The 18,178-nt window shown below is 37.1% G+C and overlaps 1 protein-coding gene across 2 annotated transcripts in view; it reads right to left on the minus strand.

Moving 5' to 3' along the window:
* Positions 1 to 18,178, minus strand: part of LOC131672224 (probable proline--tRNA ligase, mitochondrial) — a 110,845-nt gene that overhangs the window by 59,448 nt on the left and 33,219 nt on the right. For both annotated transcript variants that reach the window (XM_058949426.1, XM_058949351.1), the window contains one exon: positions 15,609 to 16,052. In XM_058949426.1, the coding sequence (XP_058805409.1) occupies positions 15,609 to 16,052 (444 nt within the window). The remainder of the gene's footprint in view (positions 1 to 15,608; positions 16,053 to 18,178) is intronic.

Here is an 18,178-nt window from a genome sequence, read left to right on the forward strand (position 1 = left end):
CTGCACTATGGGAAAACTGTTACCTCTCCCACTGGGTGTTCACCGGTACATATAGGTTGGTATCAATGAGGTTTCAGTGCGGCCTCCCCCGTGATGTAATGACTAACGTCGGTTTTGCAGGGAATCAAGGCTAAGAGGTGGAGTTTTTCAACGCTTTCTCCACCTAAAGAAACGGACAATATACACTGTACACATAGGTATTCGGTGTGTGCGTTTCTTAAAAAAAAAAAAAAAAAAAGAACACGGACGTGTCTAGTTTTTTTATCCATAGTTATTCACCCACTATGTCTATTTCATTATGCTGATTACTTCGGTTCACAGCATCGGATGTAGTATTCAGTAATGAATCATCAGGGTATCTAATATTTTCTTGATGCCGTGCATATCCCAAATACCACAATACACTAGCAACGTGTGCACATGTACCTAGAGTACGTGCCCCACTTTGACAAGTGCAATAGTAGCCCAGAATTGTATCTTCGTCATTCTGACGATCTTCATTGTCTACATCTTGGACTGCATATGATATAAAAATCTGGTGCCTGGTAGCGTTGCGGAATCTTGAATACAAACGTATACGCAAGAATCCTGGCTCATTAATATTTTGATCAAGCTGAAATTCCTCGTCGTTATCCCTTACTACTTTATCTTGAACATATGAAGGTGAAACATTCACTTGGTAAGTGCCGATAGTCAGATCTCTAAGGTAGTCCAAATCAAATATTGGAAAATCTACCACAGCTTCCTGGTTCAATCTTCGCCACTGGCCATTTCTCCGAACTAAGTTGTCTACCTCTACTCTCGTTTGCACAACATTGGGCATCCTTGATCTTCGAATGATCTCTCTGGCCTGTGCAGCATCTGCACCTTGCATTATAAGAACAGGGTGGTATCTATTAATGATAGCTCCAGCTATACGATAATGGGCATTAAGATGCTTCGCGTGCTCCAGATTTATTGTCGGGGCCAGAAACTTAAAAATATTTCTTATATGACCAGTACGTGCTTCAACTACCCAGCGATTTTTCGTTACGATCCTGGAATCATTTGCATCTACAGTCGTAAGCTGTCTTTGCCCGTATTGCAATAGAGCAGGCATTCTGTGTTCAATACCGAGACGTTGCAATAAAGGTACAGCATCGCGAAAGCCCCTGTCCACTAAAACAATGTCACCATTTTGGAACCAGTTTACCAAAGCATCAGCATCTCTCTCGAACTCTTCGCGAAGAATTTCGGCATCGTTATTTCGAGCATCTGAAAAATATGGACCGAAAATGGTTAGGATATAACCATCCGGCGCTACTACTAGGGTTGGTTTCAAAAGGTGACGGTTTTTGTGAAGAGAGTATGACTGTCGTAACACGCGGAAGTTTGAGCTTTAATGAATGTAGGTATACGTACTGTCAATCACGGCTATTGCTCTTCTTTCTGCAGGTTCAGGGTTGTAGAGCTCATTTGCAAACTCTGTTATATGTTGATGTACGAATTGCTCCCTAGTTATAGATCCAGGCCCGATATTTTCTGGAACAAATCTTAGTAGCAACGAGGACCTGACATAATCAATGATAGAACTAACATTTTGCCTACTTGATTGGTTGAAAATGACTTTCAAAAACTCATCGCTCAGGCCTTGCCTCATTTTGCATAAGAATATCAATAAATCTGTCCAGCCGACGTGCCTCAACTTTCGATTTTGAACAACAGGATCACAGTAAGTTAGGAGTTCTTTAAATTATTGTTTATTGATTGGGGACAAACACTCAAACTCCTCATCAGTTAACTTATCGTAGTCTATACCTGTTCCCCTATCAAGTGCGGCGTTCCTAAGTCCTTGAAGAAAGACTTGTAACTGCTGTCCTCTGATAATGTAAGGTCTGTTGATGAACTGTAAACCTAACAAAAGAATATTGAAAAATAAGCCATCATTATCAAGGTGATGCGCACAACTGCGCACGTTATCTGGTATATAAATATTGCGTTTTATAAATACCTGAATCCGACAATCTAATGATAATCTATGAATCTCATTTGGGTTATTACAAATGATACAAGTCTGAGATGCTGTTTGCGTGATAACATTCAGTCGCAAAGATCCAGGATCAGCATCCATCATATTCATTTCTTCAATGATCATGCGATTGCAATTGATGCAGATCCTTGACTTCTGATCCAGAACTTCTGGAGGATGGTCAAGCTCATCTCGTCTAGTAATAGCTATTTGACGTTTATTAGCATTGTCGTCACCATTCATGAATGCCTAAACCCGTGGGTTGAACTGTCTATTACATACATAGCACCGCATTTTTTTAAAACTATTATATGATTACTGGCAGGGAAAAAAAGAAACTCACAAATAACCGTAATATCGTCAGGTCCACTATCCCCAAAAGAACAGCAGGACCAACTATACCACGGTAGCTTGTAGAAATCCGCTCAGATGACTTGACTGTTGCCCTGAAAAGGACTACCAAATAAGCCGGAACACGAACAGAAGAAGCCGTGAGATCGTCACCTCTACCCCCCCCCCCCCCCAAAAAACGGTAGCACTAATGATTGATATATCGAAGATGGAATATATATATATATATATATATATATATATATATATATGCTTGTATGTACTCAAACTACATGTGTATATGCATATATTACATCCAATCAGAACAATACTTGTTTACCTCGCTATACAGCATATGCGCGAAAGGGGTTGACTTTGAGGGGCTGTAGCTCGAGAAAAAATGGATTTCATGGTTTGGACCCATGAGAACTTTTGTTCTACGTGCCAAGAACTATCATTTCCCAAAGTTTCAGAAAATTTGACCGAAAGTCATTTTCCATAATGATTCTGCGGGGTCCTTTTTACATATAAAAATAGTTTATCGCTTGTAGATGTAATTCCAAAAAGAACTACTTAAATTAGTTAATAATATTTGAATAATAATCAATTTTCGTATTTTTCTAAAATCTTATAATGTAAATATAAAATCGGTTAATTAAGATTAATAAATTATAACAATGTTGTCATTATGTACAGAATTAACGCTTTCAATTCATATATTATTATTTGTTTAAATAAATTATTAATTGTTTATTTATTGATAAAAGTAATAACTAAGTTGTCAATGAAACGAATTCTTACTCATATTTCTCTGATAGTTATCTTGAGTTCAGAGTATCCGCTTTATTATAATAATTAACATTTACAAAGTTATAAACAAATCAAGTTTGCACATTAAAAGTCACTACTATTTCACAGTTAAAAGTAGTTGAAAATATTATAATCTTAATCTAGGCCCTAAAATCTATATAAAAAATACTTTGTTTCATTTAAATTACTCTTAATAACGCAGTTTAATCAAGTAATAAAAATTATCATATCTATATCTATTAGTAGAGTGACGTCACGCTTCTTATATTGTTATGAAATTTGACTCTAGCACTAATACAATGATATACGTAATATGTGAGGTGGCGCCGTTTAATATACTAATTGATATACTATATAGATTTATGAGTTTAGTGGGTTGCAGTAATCCAGTGAAAATAAGAGAAGAGCTCATAGATAAGACCGTTACAAACTGTCGAGTGTTCTATAAATCTGTAATAAAAGTAATTTTTCAAGATTATATTAGTAATTACCTTAATTAGATTGGACCGATATATATCATATACCACCAAAACTTCAACAAAAATAAATGAATATTCATATAATTTCTCTTTGTAATAGACATTATTAGACGAAATTATACATAACTTTCTTTCGTTGTCTTTAACTATTTTATTACATATAGCTATGAACTGAGTTACATTCACCTGTTTGCGCGCACGAAATTCGTGATTATTAATTAATTCGGACCATATACTTTTTAGATTATTAAATCAATAAAATTCCGATTTTTATGTATTAATGTTGAATAACACAGGCCGACAAAATTACAAAAATGGAAAAATCCAGAAACCAGACAGTACGTTCCCAAACGTTTTTGGTGCGCTGAAACCGAATCTGACCTCAGAATTGCTCCATTACCCTGAGTTTTCGAGAAATCCTAACCTAAAAGTTCAAAAAACACGATTTTTCACTATATTTCGCGTAGTATTACGTCGTAAGCCAATTTTATTTTAAAAAACGAGTAATGCTATCTCAAAGTACTACTCTTACCCTTCAAAGCCCTTTTTTCAGATTTAAAAAATCTTTTTTTTCCATCGAGATATCGTAGATTGAATTTGAGTGATTTAGCGATTTCGTTACAGCACGAAATAGTGGCGAATTTCCGAATAAGGAGTTATAGTGTAATTATATGTTTTTTGGGTCACTGAATCCAAATTTAACGTCAGAATGACTCTATAATCTCAATTCCCTTAACCCTAGAGTCCCATAACCTGCGACGCTGTAACCCCTGACCGATATACTCCAAAGTCCTTAACTCTCGAGCCCTTTAACCTGCTGCGGTATAACCCCCGACCCTCACACCCCAATTTCCTTAACCCTCGAGCCTTTAACCTGCGAAGCTATAACCCCCGGCCCTATCGAGGGTTAAAGAAATTCGGGTTTGGTGGACGGGGAATACCGCTGGGTCAATGGAACAACGATAGACGTCATTTCTGCGGTAAAAGAAGGTAGAAGAATTTGTGTCTGTGATAGGAAAATTCATATCCAACTTACGTATACAAATACAATTTACGTTTACATACAAGTGTCTATAACTTGCGAAATCGATCAGCTAGGATTTTTAATCTTACATTTTTCTGGTCTACTAACGATGAAGAAAGTATCTACGTTAGCAGATATCGGATTCAGTTAGGGCCTACATTTCCTTACTTGAGGATAACCGTGTATGACATCGCTCAAAAACTACAAATTTTTGTGCTTCGTTCTTCATCCGTGTTAGGGATCGTGTTTGAGTGGCAGGCTAACGGATAAGTCACTGGAATTTAATTTTTGGTATTATTTCTCGTACAACACTGCGTGCAGTACTTTCATTGATTTTTATTATAACTTCATTTTTCAGAAATTTTATCATTACCCCATTGCGGTATTAGAATAAGTTTATAATATTATTCGTGTTTTAACACTGCTCGAAAACTCCAAGTTTTTGTGTTCTACTCTTCATCCGTGTTAGAGATCGTGTTTGAGCGGCAGGCTAACGGAGAAGTCATTGAAATTAAATACTTTCTATTATTTCTCATATAAACTGCGTGCAGTACTTTTACTGATCTTTATTATTACTTTGTCTTCTAGAAATTTAATTATATTTATCCATTTCGTTATTAAAATAAGTTTATAATATTACTCGTGATTTCCAATTAACTTATAAGTTATTAAAGATGTCGGCATGTAGAATTCCATGCAAAGGAAAAATCGATTCCTTTTGTAATATCTGCGGTAAATTTGAAGTAGCTCGACTTCGTCGATCAATCACTGATATCATTAAAGATCAGTTTGAAGAATGTTACGAGACATCTATGAAGAATTTAGACAAACCATGGGTTCCTAAATATATTTGTGAAGACTGTCGCCGAAGTTTGAAAAACTGGAATAAAACTAAAACCAAAGTTGTTCTCCAACCAACAATATGGCGTGAACCTAAAAATCACCATGATGACTGTTACTTTTGTAAATGTGATACTTTAGGTTTTAATCATAATAACAAAGCTTCTCTCCTTTATCCGAACGTTTCTATTGTAACAGCAGCTCAGTATGGAAAAATAGAAAGAAAAAAAATTCTGATTCTGAGCCAAAAAAACTTCAACCAATAGAAGTTCCGGTAACAGACAAAAGTAGCAGTAGTGATGAAGAAGATTTTTCTGACTCAGAAAAGCCCAAACTTTTCGACCAAAATTCTTTGGATGATCTGATCCGTGATTTGAATCTTCCGAAAGATTCTTCAGAACTCTTAGCTTCAAGACTGAAAGAAAGAAATCTTTTATTACCTGAGACAAAAGTTTCTATTTACAGGAAGAGAGATATTAAATTTCGGCCATATTTTACTTGCGTGGATAACCATGTTTACTGCAACGATATAAAGCATCTTATAAGTTTATATGGAGTGCAAGGAGGTTATAATCCAGAGAACTGGCGACTCTTCATGGATGCATCTGTACAAAGTCTCAAGGCAGTACTTCTGCACAATGGGAATGAGTATGCAGCTATTCCCATTGCTCATTCCACTGTGATGAAAGAGTCTCACGATAACTTTCGATTCCTTCTTGAGAAAATCAAATACAATGAACACAAATGGCTCGTTTGTGGCGATTAAAGAGGATCAATATATTAGTTGGCTTGCAATCTGGAAATACGAAGCACCCCTGTTTTTTGTGTCTCTGGGACAGTCGTGCACGAGAAGAACATTGGGTTTGGAAAGAATGGACGAAAAGAATCGTCATGGTTTTTGGATGACACAATGTCGTCCATGAGAACCTTGTTGATACTAAACATATCTTGTTACCTCCACTCCATATAAAACTGGGCTTGATGAAGCAATTCGTCAAGGCACTAGATAAGGAAGGCGAATGTTACAAGTATCTTCAGGGCAAATTTCCTAAATTGTCTGAAGCGAAAATTAAGGAAGGCATATTTGTAGGGCCAGACTTTCGAGCACTTATGAAAGATGATGAATTCCTCTTGACAATGAGGACATTGACGACTAATGAAAGAATAGTGATACCGCAGCAGGTTAAAGGGCTTGAGGGTTAAGGAAATTGGGCTATGTCGGTCAAGGGTTACAGCGTCGCAGGTTATGGGGCTCTAGGGTTAAGGGAATTGAGATAATAGAGTCATTCTGACGTTAAATTTGGATTCAGTGACCCAAAAAACATATAATTACACTATAACTCCTTATTCGGAAATTCGCCACTATTTCGTGCTGTAACGAAATCGCTAAATCACTCAAATTCAATCTACGATATCTCGATGGAAAAAAAAGATTTTTTAAATCTGAAAAAAGGGCTTTGAAGGGTAAGAGTAGTACTTTGAGATAGCATTACTCGTTTTTTAAAATAAAATTGGCTTACGACGTAATACTACGCGAAATATAGTGAAAAATCGTGTTTTTTGAACTTTTAGGTTAGGATTTCTCGAAAACTCAGGGTAATAGAGCAATTCTTAGGTCAGATTCGGTTTCAGCGCACCAAAAACCTTTGGGAACGTACTGTCTGGTTTCTGGGTTTTTTTCCTTGTCGGCTTGTGTAATTAAAGGACAAATTTAGATATATTTATATATGTTTCTCTGTTCACCAAGTCTGTACTCGAATACTTTCTCATGACTAGTCATTTCGATGGTCATTGTTTAAGTAATAGTAAATAATAAAGCCCAAGTGTTTAGATTGCGATATCGTGTTGTATAATAATATAATTATATATATATATATATATATATATATATATATATATATATATTATAATTAAATATTCTATAATCAAAGCGCGAGCGGGCCGGGTAACTCGCCGTAAAACTTGGCAACCGCCCGAGTCCAGGCGGCTCGGCTGTTAAAAAGGGCCTATATTTTACAGGGCGAATTCGCTTCACCCGAATTAGCGCCTATCGACTGGTAGCAGAGCGTGCTTGTTCAAGGCTTTTGTTTTTCCTTTCTTGTGTTAAAAGTTATGAATATTCTTTTTTTTTTTTAGAAAAACAAGCAATCTTTCTTTTTAAATTAAATATATATTTCTGTTTGTAAATTCCAAGAGGAAATACTTAAATTATTTTTTTATTATTATTATTTTTATATACATTATTATTTTATTTATTTGTACGATATTTACAATATTTTTCGTTCATATTTTTATTTCGTAGTTCGTATTTAATCCTAATTATGTGTGTTTACGCGAGAAAATTTTGGTCACTCTTTCATGCATTTCATGCGACACGGCTGAACAAACGCTTATCTGTAAGCGTCGTATAGTTATAAAGAAAAAAAATCGTTTTTCTTGCTCGCATGTTCGAGCGCATAGAAACTCTGCACAGTTTCATTTTTCGGCGACGGTCTCATAGACGTAATCGTACTCCTCACTTATCGGACTAGCTTTTATCTCTTCACGTTCCCACATTTTCTGCCTACTTGGCTGAGAGTAGAGTCGGCAAAGTGACTTTAGGCGATTCAAAATTAAATAAGATCCGATGAAAGTTGAATTTTATTTTACGTACAATGGGCGCATTTGATATTTGATGTGCGCGCATGGAGAGATTCTTTCACGTGGAAGTAGGAATATTCTTTTTCCTCTTTCTTTGTTTGTTAGATTCTTAGATAATTCATATTCCTAATTTTTTGTTTGTTATTCTGTTTAATTTTTATTATTATTAATTTAATTTATTTAATGTAAAGGTTGCCGAACAATATTTTGAAAACCTTGTAACGGGGTTTGTATTACGTTTAATTAATTTATCCGCGTAATCGTATCGAAAAGCGCGCGTAATTACCTATGTTAAATACGAAAATCGGAGAGCAGGAGGGAACGGGTATCAATCAACCAACTATCTACAAATACGAAAAGAACACTTCGAAAGTACTGTTAATATCACATACGAGAACTTTTATTACATCTTAATGTTACATTGAATTCGGCCCGCGTGTTTATGTTTACATGCCGCGCGCACGACAACAACATGCAGTGTCGGATCGCTCGCCGCTCTTTGTTTGCCGAGATGTTACATGCACGCTTTTTGTTGAATCGAGGGATTAGTCGTATAGCAATTATATCTCGACCGCGAAATTAAGCTGGCCAGCTTACCTTTTATTGCAGTCGTACGGAGAACGGAAGAAACGGTTCGCACTCTCGTTGCGGGAAAGTCTGTCTTTAATACGAGGAAGCTCGCGTTTTCGGTATCGCCCTTGCTAGCGAAACTCCTCACACGCGCACTCTCACACACGCTTTTCAGGCAGGCGGAGGCACCGCTGTCGCAGCTCCGACTCGGCTCGTATCGGCACTCCGGAAAAGCTCGGGAAACGTCAGGGGACTTGGTAGCGCAGCTCGGCGATCGGGTTCTAATCCGCGACTTTTGGCTCGTATATTGGCAGCTGATTCCCACACTTTCGGCTAAACGTGTCGATGGCTGATCCTTCACTTGCTCGTTTTCAATCACGCGCGTTCCGTCTCGTCGCGTGCCGAATTCCCTTGTTACATTTTTTGTCTGCCGGTAAGTGCTGCCCCCGCAGGCAGCCACTAGGTTAGACTTTTAGCGCTGATTCGACGTTTACTGTCATAACCTATAGAAGTATAAAAATATTAAGCTACCATAACTCAAAACGAGTCTTTGCCTATTAGAAAACCCTTACATTGTTGTGTGTCCCTTCGTTCACTTTTTGAGCATGATAGGCTGTCAAGGACCCTTGGGCCATAAATCGTCTATAGACTAGGAGGGAATTTAGCAAGACGTAACAGGATCTATTTCTTTTTCTCCGCTTTCTCTGAATCAACCAGACGAGTGTACACTAAACTATAAGTAAGATGGCAATCGAAGAGGCCACCTTACAGCTACTGACTAGCATGCCGGCCAGTTTTACCCTCCAGAATATTGTGCAAAGAATTACAGAATTCGATGGAAAAAATATGCCTTTGAAGGATTTTATCCAAGATATTCGTAACAGAAAGGCACTAATATCGGATGGACAGAGACAGAATTTTGTTTGCTTAATTATCGCTAAGCTACGGGGATCAACGCGGAACTGCACTTACGGCAAATCAATCAAAGTTGATGACGACTTAATAAAAATTTTAAGGGAGCGATTTGCACTCTGCAAGGACTTTGTGTATAATTCTAAAATTTATAGTTTACGCATGAAGCAAGGAGACTTGGTTTGAGATTTCCATGACAGGATAAACATTCAGTTAATTGTGCTCAAAAAGAAGAGCTTGGCGATAACTTCACCAACGCAATGATGACTCAAATGTAGAAGTCGACCGTAAAAACTTTCATCGCTAGTTTACCGAAGAAAATCGAGGATCTAGTAGATATCAAGAAACCCAAAACCCAACCCAAACCCTAGACGAAGCGAATAAAGAAGCGCTTCGCATAGAGACCAGAAATAAATCGAGGGTAAGGCACATTGAGTCGAATTCTAATAGATGGGCGACCATCCTATGTGGGCTTAATGTAAATTTCGTATGAGATCAACAAAATGATCTGGAGGAGCAGTACGATAATGAATAGAATGAATTACTCGCGGAGATTTAGCAATTCTTTGTCCAGCGAAACAGCGGACAACAACCTTACTCAAGTAACCAAAATAACCAAGGACAACAACAAAATCGATCTCAAGGCCAAAGACGATTTCAGAATAGGAACTGGAAACCTCGTTATAGGAATTACAAGGACAATGGACCATATGTAGGGCGCTTATATAATCCTGATACGGACTCATATTATTATCCCACTGTAAAGCGCTACGAAACAATAGCATATAACCAGCAGCAAAAGGGAGAGCTTAGACCAAACCCGAGATACCAGCAACAGGGGAAAGCAGGTCATTTGAACATAGATGGGACTCACCCAGCAACAAATGGAGCGGGCCCATGTCAGAAGTGCCGGTAGAATCAGGACTCAGCCTCAGCAACAGTACAAAGGTAATGGTGGCGGAAGTACAAGCCATACCGACGGCAGAAAAGCCGAGAGTACCATTAGTAAATATTATGACGATATTGAAGAACCCGCGAACTCTGTTGAACTAGCGTCGCAATTACCTCGAATTAGGGATCTAGCGCAGGAAAAAATCAAATCTATCTGTCAACAAGAATAAGGTTTGGGATACCAGAGACCAGTAAAAAATGGACTGTGTTCATGATAGATAATGGATCGGCCGTGAACCTCATAAAATTCAGTGCATTAAATTGGACCACGAAGTTTGATCTTAGGGAAGTTACTACCTTAAGTGGTATAACGGCACATACTATTCTAACGATAGGTACAGCAATACTGATCATAAATGGACGTATAGCAGAATTTCACATAGTATGGAATAGTTTTCGTATTGAGGAAGACGAAATATTACGAGGGTCGTTTGAAAAGTCCGTGCAAAGTCAGAGAGATGGCGCTACTAGTGCGTATCAACGTTATTTTCAGTTAATGGCATATCTTGGAAGAGCACACACCAAATTTCAGCCAGATCGGCCAATTACTTTGCGTTTTACATTCGTTTCAATCAAAGACATCGAGTAGTTGTAAAAAATGGACGAAAAAGAATTTCGTGTATTGATTAAACATTACTTTTTCAAAGGCAAAACGCCTCAGGAGATTAAACAGAAGCTTGATAAACATTATGGTGATTGAGCACCTTCGATTAGAGTGGTTTATAAGTGATTTTAAAATTTTCGGAGTGGCCATGTGAGTACAAAAAACGCTGAACGTTCTGGACGCCCTGTTAAGGTTACCACTTCAGAAATCATTAATAAAATCCATGATATGGTAATGGCTGACAGAAGAGTGAAGGTGCGTGAGATTGCTAGTACTGTAGGCATCTCAACCGAATGGGTACATAATATTTTGCACCAACATTTGGACATGAAAAAGCTATCCGCTAAATGGGTGCCGCGATTGCTCACGATTGACCAAAAACGAGATCGTGTGAAGTGTTGCAAGGATGGTTTGCAGCGTTCCAGCAAAATCCGCAAGACTTTAAGCGTCGTTTCATCACTGTAGATGAAACATGGATACATCACTACACTCCTGAGACCAAAGAACAGTCTAAACAATGGGTTACCAAGGGGGAATCTGCTCCGAAAAAAGCGAAGACAATTCCTTCGGCCGGGAAAGTTATGGCGACTGTCTTGTGGGATTCGCAAGGAATAATCTTCATCGACTATCTGGAAAAGGGTAAAACCATTACAGGCGAATATTATTCATCGTTATTGGATCGTTTGAAAACCGAGTTGCTAGAGAAACGTGCACGATTGGCCCACAAAAAAGTCCTCTTCCACCACGAGAATGCGCCAGCTCACGCCTCAGCAGTTGTGGCCGCAAAACTGATGGAGATAGGGTTCCAACTCGTTTCACATCCCCCTTATTCTCTAGACTTGGCTCCATCGGACTACTATTTGTTCCCTAATATGAAAAAATGGCTGGCGGAGAAAAGATTTTATTCAAACGAGGAGGTCATTGCAGAAACGAATGCCTATTTTGCAGACTTGGATAAATCCTATTATTTGGAAGGGATTAACAAACTAGAGCAGCGTTGAATGAAGTGCATAAGCCTAAAAGGAGACTATATTAAAAATTAAAAAAGATTTATTAAAAAAAATCAAACAGTTTTTATTTTTGCACGGACTTTTCAAACGACCCACGTAGGCAGAGATTACCTAATGGATACCAACGCTGTAATTTCATACTACAATAGTAGCCTAATAGTGACTAGCTACGTAATGAATCAGTTACCGTTTTTACTGAATGGTGTGCCTATTGACTAATTACAAGACGATCTGATATAGACTATGAGTATCAGTGGTTGTGAGAACGACGTAATGAATGCTTGATACTACAGCGGACTTAGATCAAGGAATAGAACGACTTGCTCCAGAAGGAATCAGGAGCAATGAAGCTAGAAATAGTGAGAAAGGACTGCCTGTCGGTATGGTAGGATACACCTAAGCGCCGAAAACTCGATAAGTCATACAAATGAACTTGGTGAAGAGTATTTACCCAGGATAAATGTGGGCAATGATAAAGTCTTCCTTGAACAGAGCTTAGTTATCAATGACCATGAAACCTGTAAAATCATGGCTGTAAACACCCATGACGAGAGAAAAATAACGATAGAAGTAGACCCGAAGAAATTTATTCCATTTGAATATTATAAATCAGAATTTACCAGTGACATCAATACAGACCTTAAAAGTAGCCTCCAGAAAACGGCATAAGCTATTGATCAATTTAAGAAACGACGTAATAAGTTGTTGCAATTGACAAGGACAGGACACCTTTGTCGGAGTGAACTTCAAAATGTGAAACGCTTGTAGCATAGCCGTATATGTTTTTACTTCCCGGAGAGCCCTTACCATGTATTAACTTGATAGAACGCGAAATACATCTGAAAAATAGAGTTCTAGTCAATGCAAAGTAATATAAGCATTCATACGTGCACAGAGAGTTTATATCGGCCGAAATCAAGAAACGATTAAAGAATGGAATAATCGAAGAGAGTAACTCGCCTTATAACTCACCGCTCTGGATTGTTACCAAAAGCCCAGCGAGCGACAATACGTCGAGATGGAGAATAGTTATCGATTTCAGAAAGTTAAATAAAAGGACCATCGGCGATGCATACCCCTTACCTAATATTGCCGATATTTTAGATAAATTGGGAGGCTCAATGTACTTCTCAACGTTCGATTTAATCAGTGGATTTCAACAAATACCTTTAAAGGTTCAGGACAGAGAGGAGACGGCTTTCTCGACTTTTGATGGACACTTTCATTATATCAGAATGTCGAAAGGCTTAATGAATACACCAGCAACCTTTCAACGAATGATGAATGCGTTGCTGCGGAGATTATTAAATATAGAAATATTAATGTATTTGGATGATATAATAGTTTACGCTAAAAATTTATATGACCATGAAGTTAAGATAGAAAAATTATTAGAAAGACTTCCTAATTTCTTTAACTACAGTGGAGGATGAAGATCCCAAAAACGCCCAATACAGTATGGATGATAGACTTCCGATAGGAGACCCGCGGCGTAGTGGCCTAAGGAAAGGGATTGAAGCGGACTCGACACTGCGAACACGTGTCGATTGACGCGGTGCTTTTGAGGCCTTACCGATTTCGTGTGGCTTTTCCATTAAGAAGGATAGCGATTTTGACCTTGCCATCGATACCGGCTTCCGACAGCCTCTTGGTGGATAGAGTGTGCGTGTGCAGTGTGCAGAGAGTACAACCAATGCGGGTTTAACACGAGGATAGCGAGTCGTTGTATCAACGAATTTCGACCCATGAGCATTTGAAGAAGGCATGGCCGAGGAAAATGTAAGTATCTCCTCGTACTTTGTTTCTCTCGGTTTGCTTGCTTTCTCTCTCTTACCCTGGCTGCTTTATCAAACTGCATTATTATAATTCTACATTTTTACTAATTATAAATTCATTTATATAAACAGCAGTTACACTAGTTACGTATTTTTTTGTCTCGCCTGACTATTGTTCCTTTCCTGTGATAATTCCCTTCGTATTTATTATTCGCAGTTTTGTTACATCTAGTCACACCGCTCTACGCTGGCCACGAGGTAGCTTTGATGCAGACAATCAGACTCGGCCGAGTACGAGCCATTGCATAAACCCAGTGGCAAATCGAGGCTAATCTTATAATAATTCATAATAGTTTCCTCTCTATAACGCACTCAATTTTATAAATCGTTATAGTATGTATCAATTGAAAATTATGGCATCATGTACGTTGATGCTGTGAATGTTACTGGGATGTTTAATAATTGTTTCGATGAAGTAGCATTAAAATTGATCGAAAAAATCAAAATAAGCACGATTCATTCACTTACGTTCTAAGATAGCATTGATGAAAAATTTTATATTTAGTATACTGATGATAATAAGATATTAAAGATTATTCAAATCTTTAAAGTCAAACCTGGTGAAGTCAATAGAATCAGTACAATAATTGTAAAGACACTAGATCCTGTAACGAGATGGATAATTTCTTAGCGTCTGGTAATATCACTGTAATAACTGTAATAACACGTGCGGCAAATATCGAAATATTTGCAGTCGAGAATGCGGTATAAAGTCTATCGCGCGTCGATCTTGCATGCGCACTACCGCTGGCCCCTCTATGATCGGCGTTAAAATGCAAGGGCATGTAAGGCGTTTCGCGTTATTGCTCGCAGTAGGATATTGTCGCTAATAGGGTACGTGTAATCGCGAATTTACGGAAACCACGAGTCCGTTCATGTCGCTCACGCGCCCATGATGGCGGCTCGGGCAAGCGAGCGTCCTTAATAAGCAGAACTTTTCACAATTCTTACATTAGTTTTCCATTCGAGTGCATCTTCAAAACACATTGATCCCTAGTCTATAAAATCGCTGAAATAGGACCGATCCGTAAATGTGGAGGAGCATTTGTACTAATTAATTACAGATCAATATGATTAATATCAAATATAGCCAAGATTTTTGAAAAACTAATTCAAGTTAGTTAAATAAATCTCTCTCAAAAAATCAAATCAATGATAACAAAAAGTTTGGTTTCAAAAAGCAAATCGAAACCAAAAATACACTTTCAAATGTGAAAAATCTAATAATTAAATGTACGTAGAAGAATAATAAAGTAATAGCAGTTTTCTTAGATTTGGTAGAGACATTTAATATTGCTGATCATAAAATTATACTTTTAAGGTTAAAGAGATATAGGATACACGATTTAACTAATGATCTGTTTAAAAACTATCTAACTGACAGACGACAATATGTCAAGATTGAAGGTCATTTAAGTGACTCATTTGCTGTCATACTAGATGTAACGTAAGGAAGTATAGTAGGGTTCGCTGCTATTTATCATATATTTAAATGTTAAAATAGTATTTTGCACTCAGAGTACAATGAAGAATTAATTTTTTACTATAATATTTTCTGTAAAATACTACAACACCATTAATTTGACAGAGCTTACCTCAACTGAATTATTCCTGTCCAACTCTTTGTTACAATTGGGACAATTTGTAATAAGAATAGTTTGGTCCTCTTGATAATAATTACAAGTTTTACAATATGTTATGCTATTTTCTCCTACATTAGATAAATAATGATATTCATGTGAAAGATACCCTCCCATTATTCCTGAATTTGCAATCACTTTCATGTATGGGATCTTGAGAGCATCAAAAATCTTCCGATATGCATTATGAACAATCTCGTAAGTATCCATAGCGTTTTTTGAATTAGCATCGAAAGTATACATATCTTTCATAATAAATTCTCTACTGCGTAATAATCCCAAACGAGGTTTCATTTCATCTCGCCATTTACTAGTCGTTTGATACAGACGCAAAGGTAATTGATTGCGTGCCAAAGGTCCAACTTGTGAAATTAAATTAACTATGACTTCTTCAGCTGTCTAGAAATTTTTTCAAATGCTTTATGAAAATATCATATATAATGTAAGAAAATCTAAAGTAATCATATTGAACTTATACTTTGTAAAATAAGAAAAGTACAATTATATATAAAGAATGGGATAAAAAGAAGTATAAGAGATATCTGTGTATATCACAGATATAGCAATACGTGAGAGGAACGTTGAAGTTGTCTAATTCATTTTTTTGAAATGTAAACAAATAAGGCTGTATATTTACTGGGACACCAAAGTATTTTGAGCCAATGTCAAGGAGGCCATCATACTTGCAGGAAATTATACTGTAGATTATGATAAAATATATAAGATAATAAAAAATAAAATGACCAGTGTTATTCAATGTTATCTTATAGATCTTTGTTAAGAATTTACATAACCTTATATCTCATGTACTGAAAAATCAGGTCTTTGTTAATTTTAACGAACCATGAAGAAATAGGTCAACCACACTTCACAAGTTTTCAATGTAAAGCTAAGATTCATACTTCAGTTCGAAAGCTTATAAATCGTGGTAGCATGACACCTTTTTCACAAAAGCAAACATTAATACACGGCAGAGACACAGAATTTAGCATTTCCGTAAACGGTACGACATCTCGTCAGCCCAATTATAATGCTAAATCGTAAGTCTTGTGCCGAAGCTTTGAGTAAGATTTCAGTTAGTCTGTGAGACAAAGTTACTTCCCGCCAAAATATGCCATGTACAAAAATTATGGAAACTAAAGATATAAATACTAGATGCCCAATGCTTAAAAATATTCAAGAAGAAATACAGGTGCTGAATGCATTACTTTCAACTTACACGACTTTTCATCGAGACTTACGATTATCTTTTTGAGTGTCACGGCTTGAGCAAAAGTAACCATGCGATGCGTTTAGTTAATTCATAAGGTGAAAATATTAACTATTGGCTATCATTTCAATAAGTAGTGTGATCTCTTTCTACATTTAAGAGCAACATAAATATATTCTACATCTGATAACTGTAGTCATTTTATTCCCATTTTCATGATTACTTTTACTGCTGAGCGCATTAGATATCAAGGATTCTCCATCGGCAATATACGCAATAAAACTGGCGTGAGCTGAAGGGTGCCGCCTTCAGTGAAAGAATAGGATAAACAGAAAACTATGCCCTCTTATTTTACGAATTTGATGTTCCCGCTCCACTTTATAATTTTTTTTAAGGGAGTAGAAGTGAAGATTTACAGCAGAGAAAGAAAGGACAGGAAGAATATCCCAGGTTATCATTGCACTTCTAACACTGATCGTCGATGTGTAAGTAAAGTTTATATCAACACAGATACAGCACTCAGATTAGAACAGTTCTCTTCTTGAGCAACTATACAGATCAACTTATCTATCTTGTCATTAGAGAGTTCTATTCGGGTTAATATTATATACATATCCATGAGAAATACCCATTCGGTCAAACGCTAAATAAGAATCATTACTCTTGTTAGCCTATCGTGCACACAACATAGGATCTTGACAAACTCGTGTAGTAATTCAAAATGGATAAAGCACTTAAAGCCGCACTGCCTATCGTTGAAAATATGCTCATAGGACTAGACATTCTATGAACTTCGGTATATGGAACCGCCTGTCTGACAGATGCAATTGATCTAAAAGCGGTTGGAATATTTGACTACACCGGCGACACATTTATTAAAAGTAAACTTGCACTACGATATTCAATGAAATATTATGTTTTACTAGCTTTTATTAATTTAAAATTCGTTTCCGAGGTTTCCGACCCAGATTATGGTACCACAACTGCCCCACTACTTACGAGTATATCCTCTTATTATCATGTCTAGAACTGTATTGAGGAGCTGAAAAATTATGACAATCATATTGACGGCTGAGCTTATTGATCCAAATTGTGTAAATTTCATGATGAATTGATTCCATGTATTTTCAGCGATGTTGGAGAGTGTTTCGAGAAATATGAAATCAATCCTCCTTGTGGGTTCTCGTCGCCTTGCATTCCTCTTGCCATTATATTGAAAAGTGACGATTTTTCCATCAGCAATAGAACATGGTTGTGTAAATCGTGGAAGTCTTCTTGGGAATAGATGCCACTGATTGCCAGTGAGTTCATTTTC

Source organism: Phymastichus coffea, unplaced genomic scaffold (genome assembly GCF_024137745.1).
Source record: "Phymastichus coffea isolate CEN01 unplaced genomic scaffold, Cenicafe_Pcof_1.1 PCOF00001, whole genome shotgun sequence".
Lineage (NCBI taxonomy): Eukaryota > Metazoa > Arthropoda > Insecta > Hymenoptera > Eulophidae > Phymastichus > Phymastichus coffea.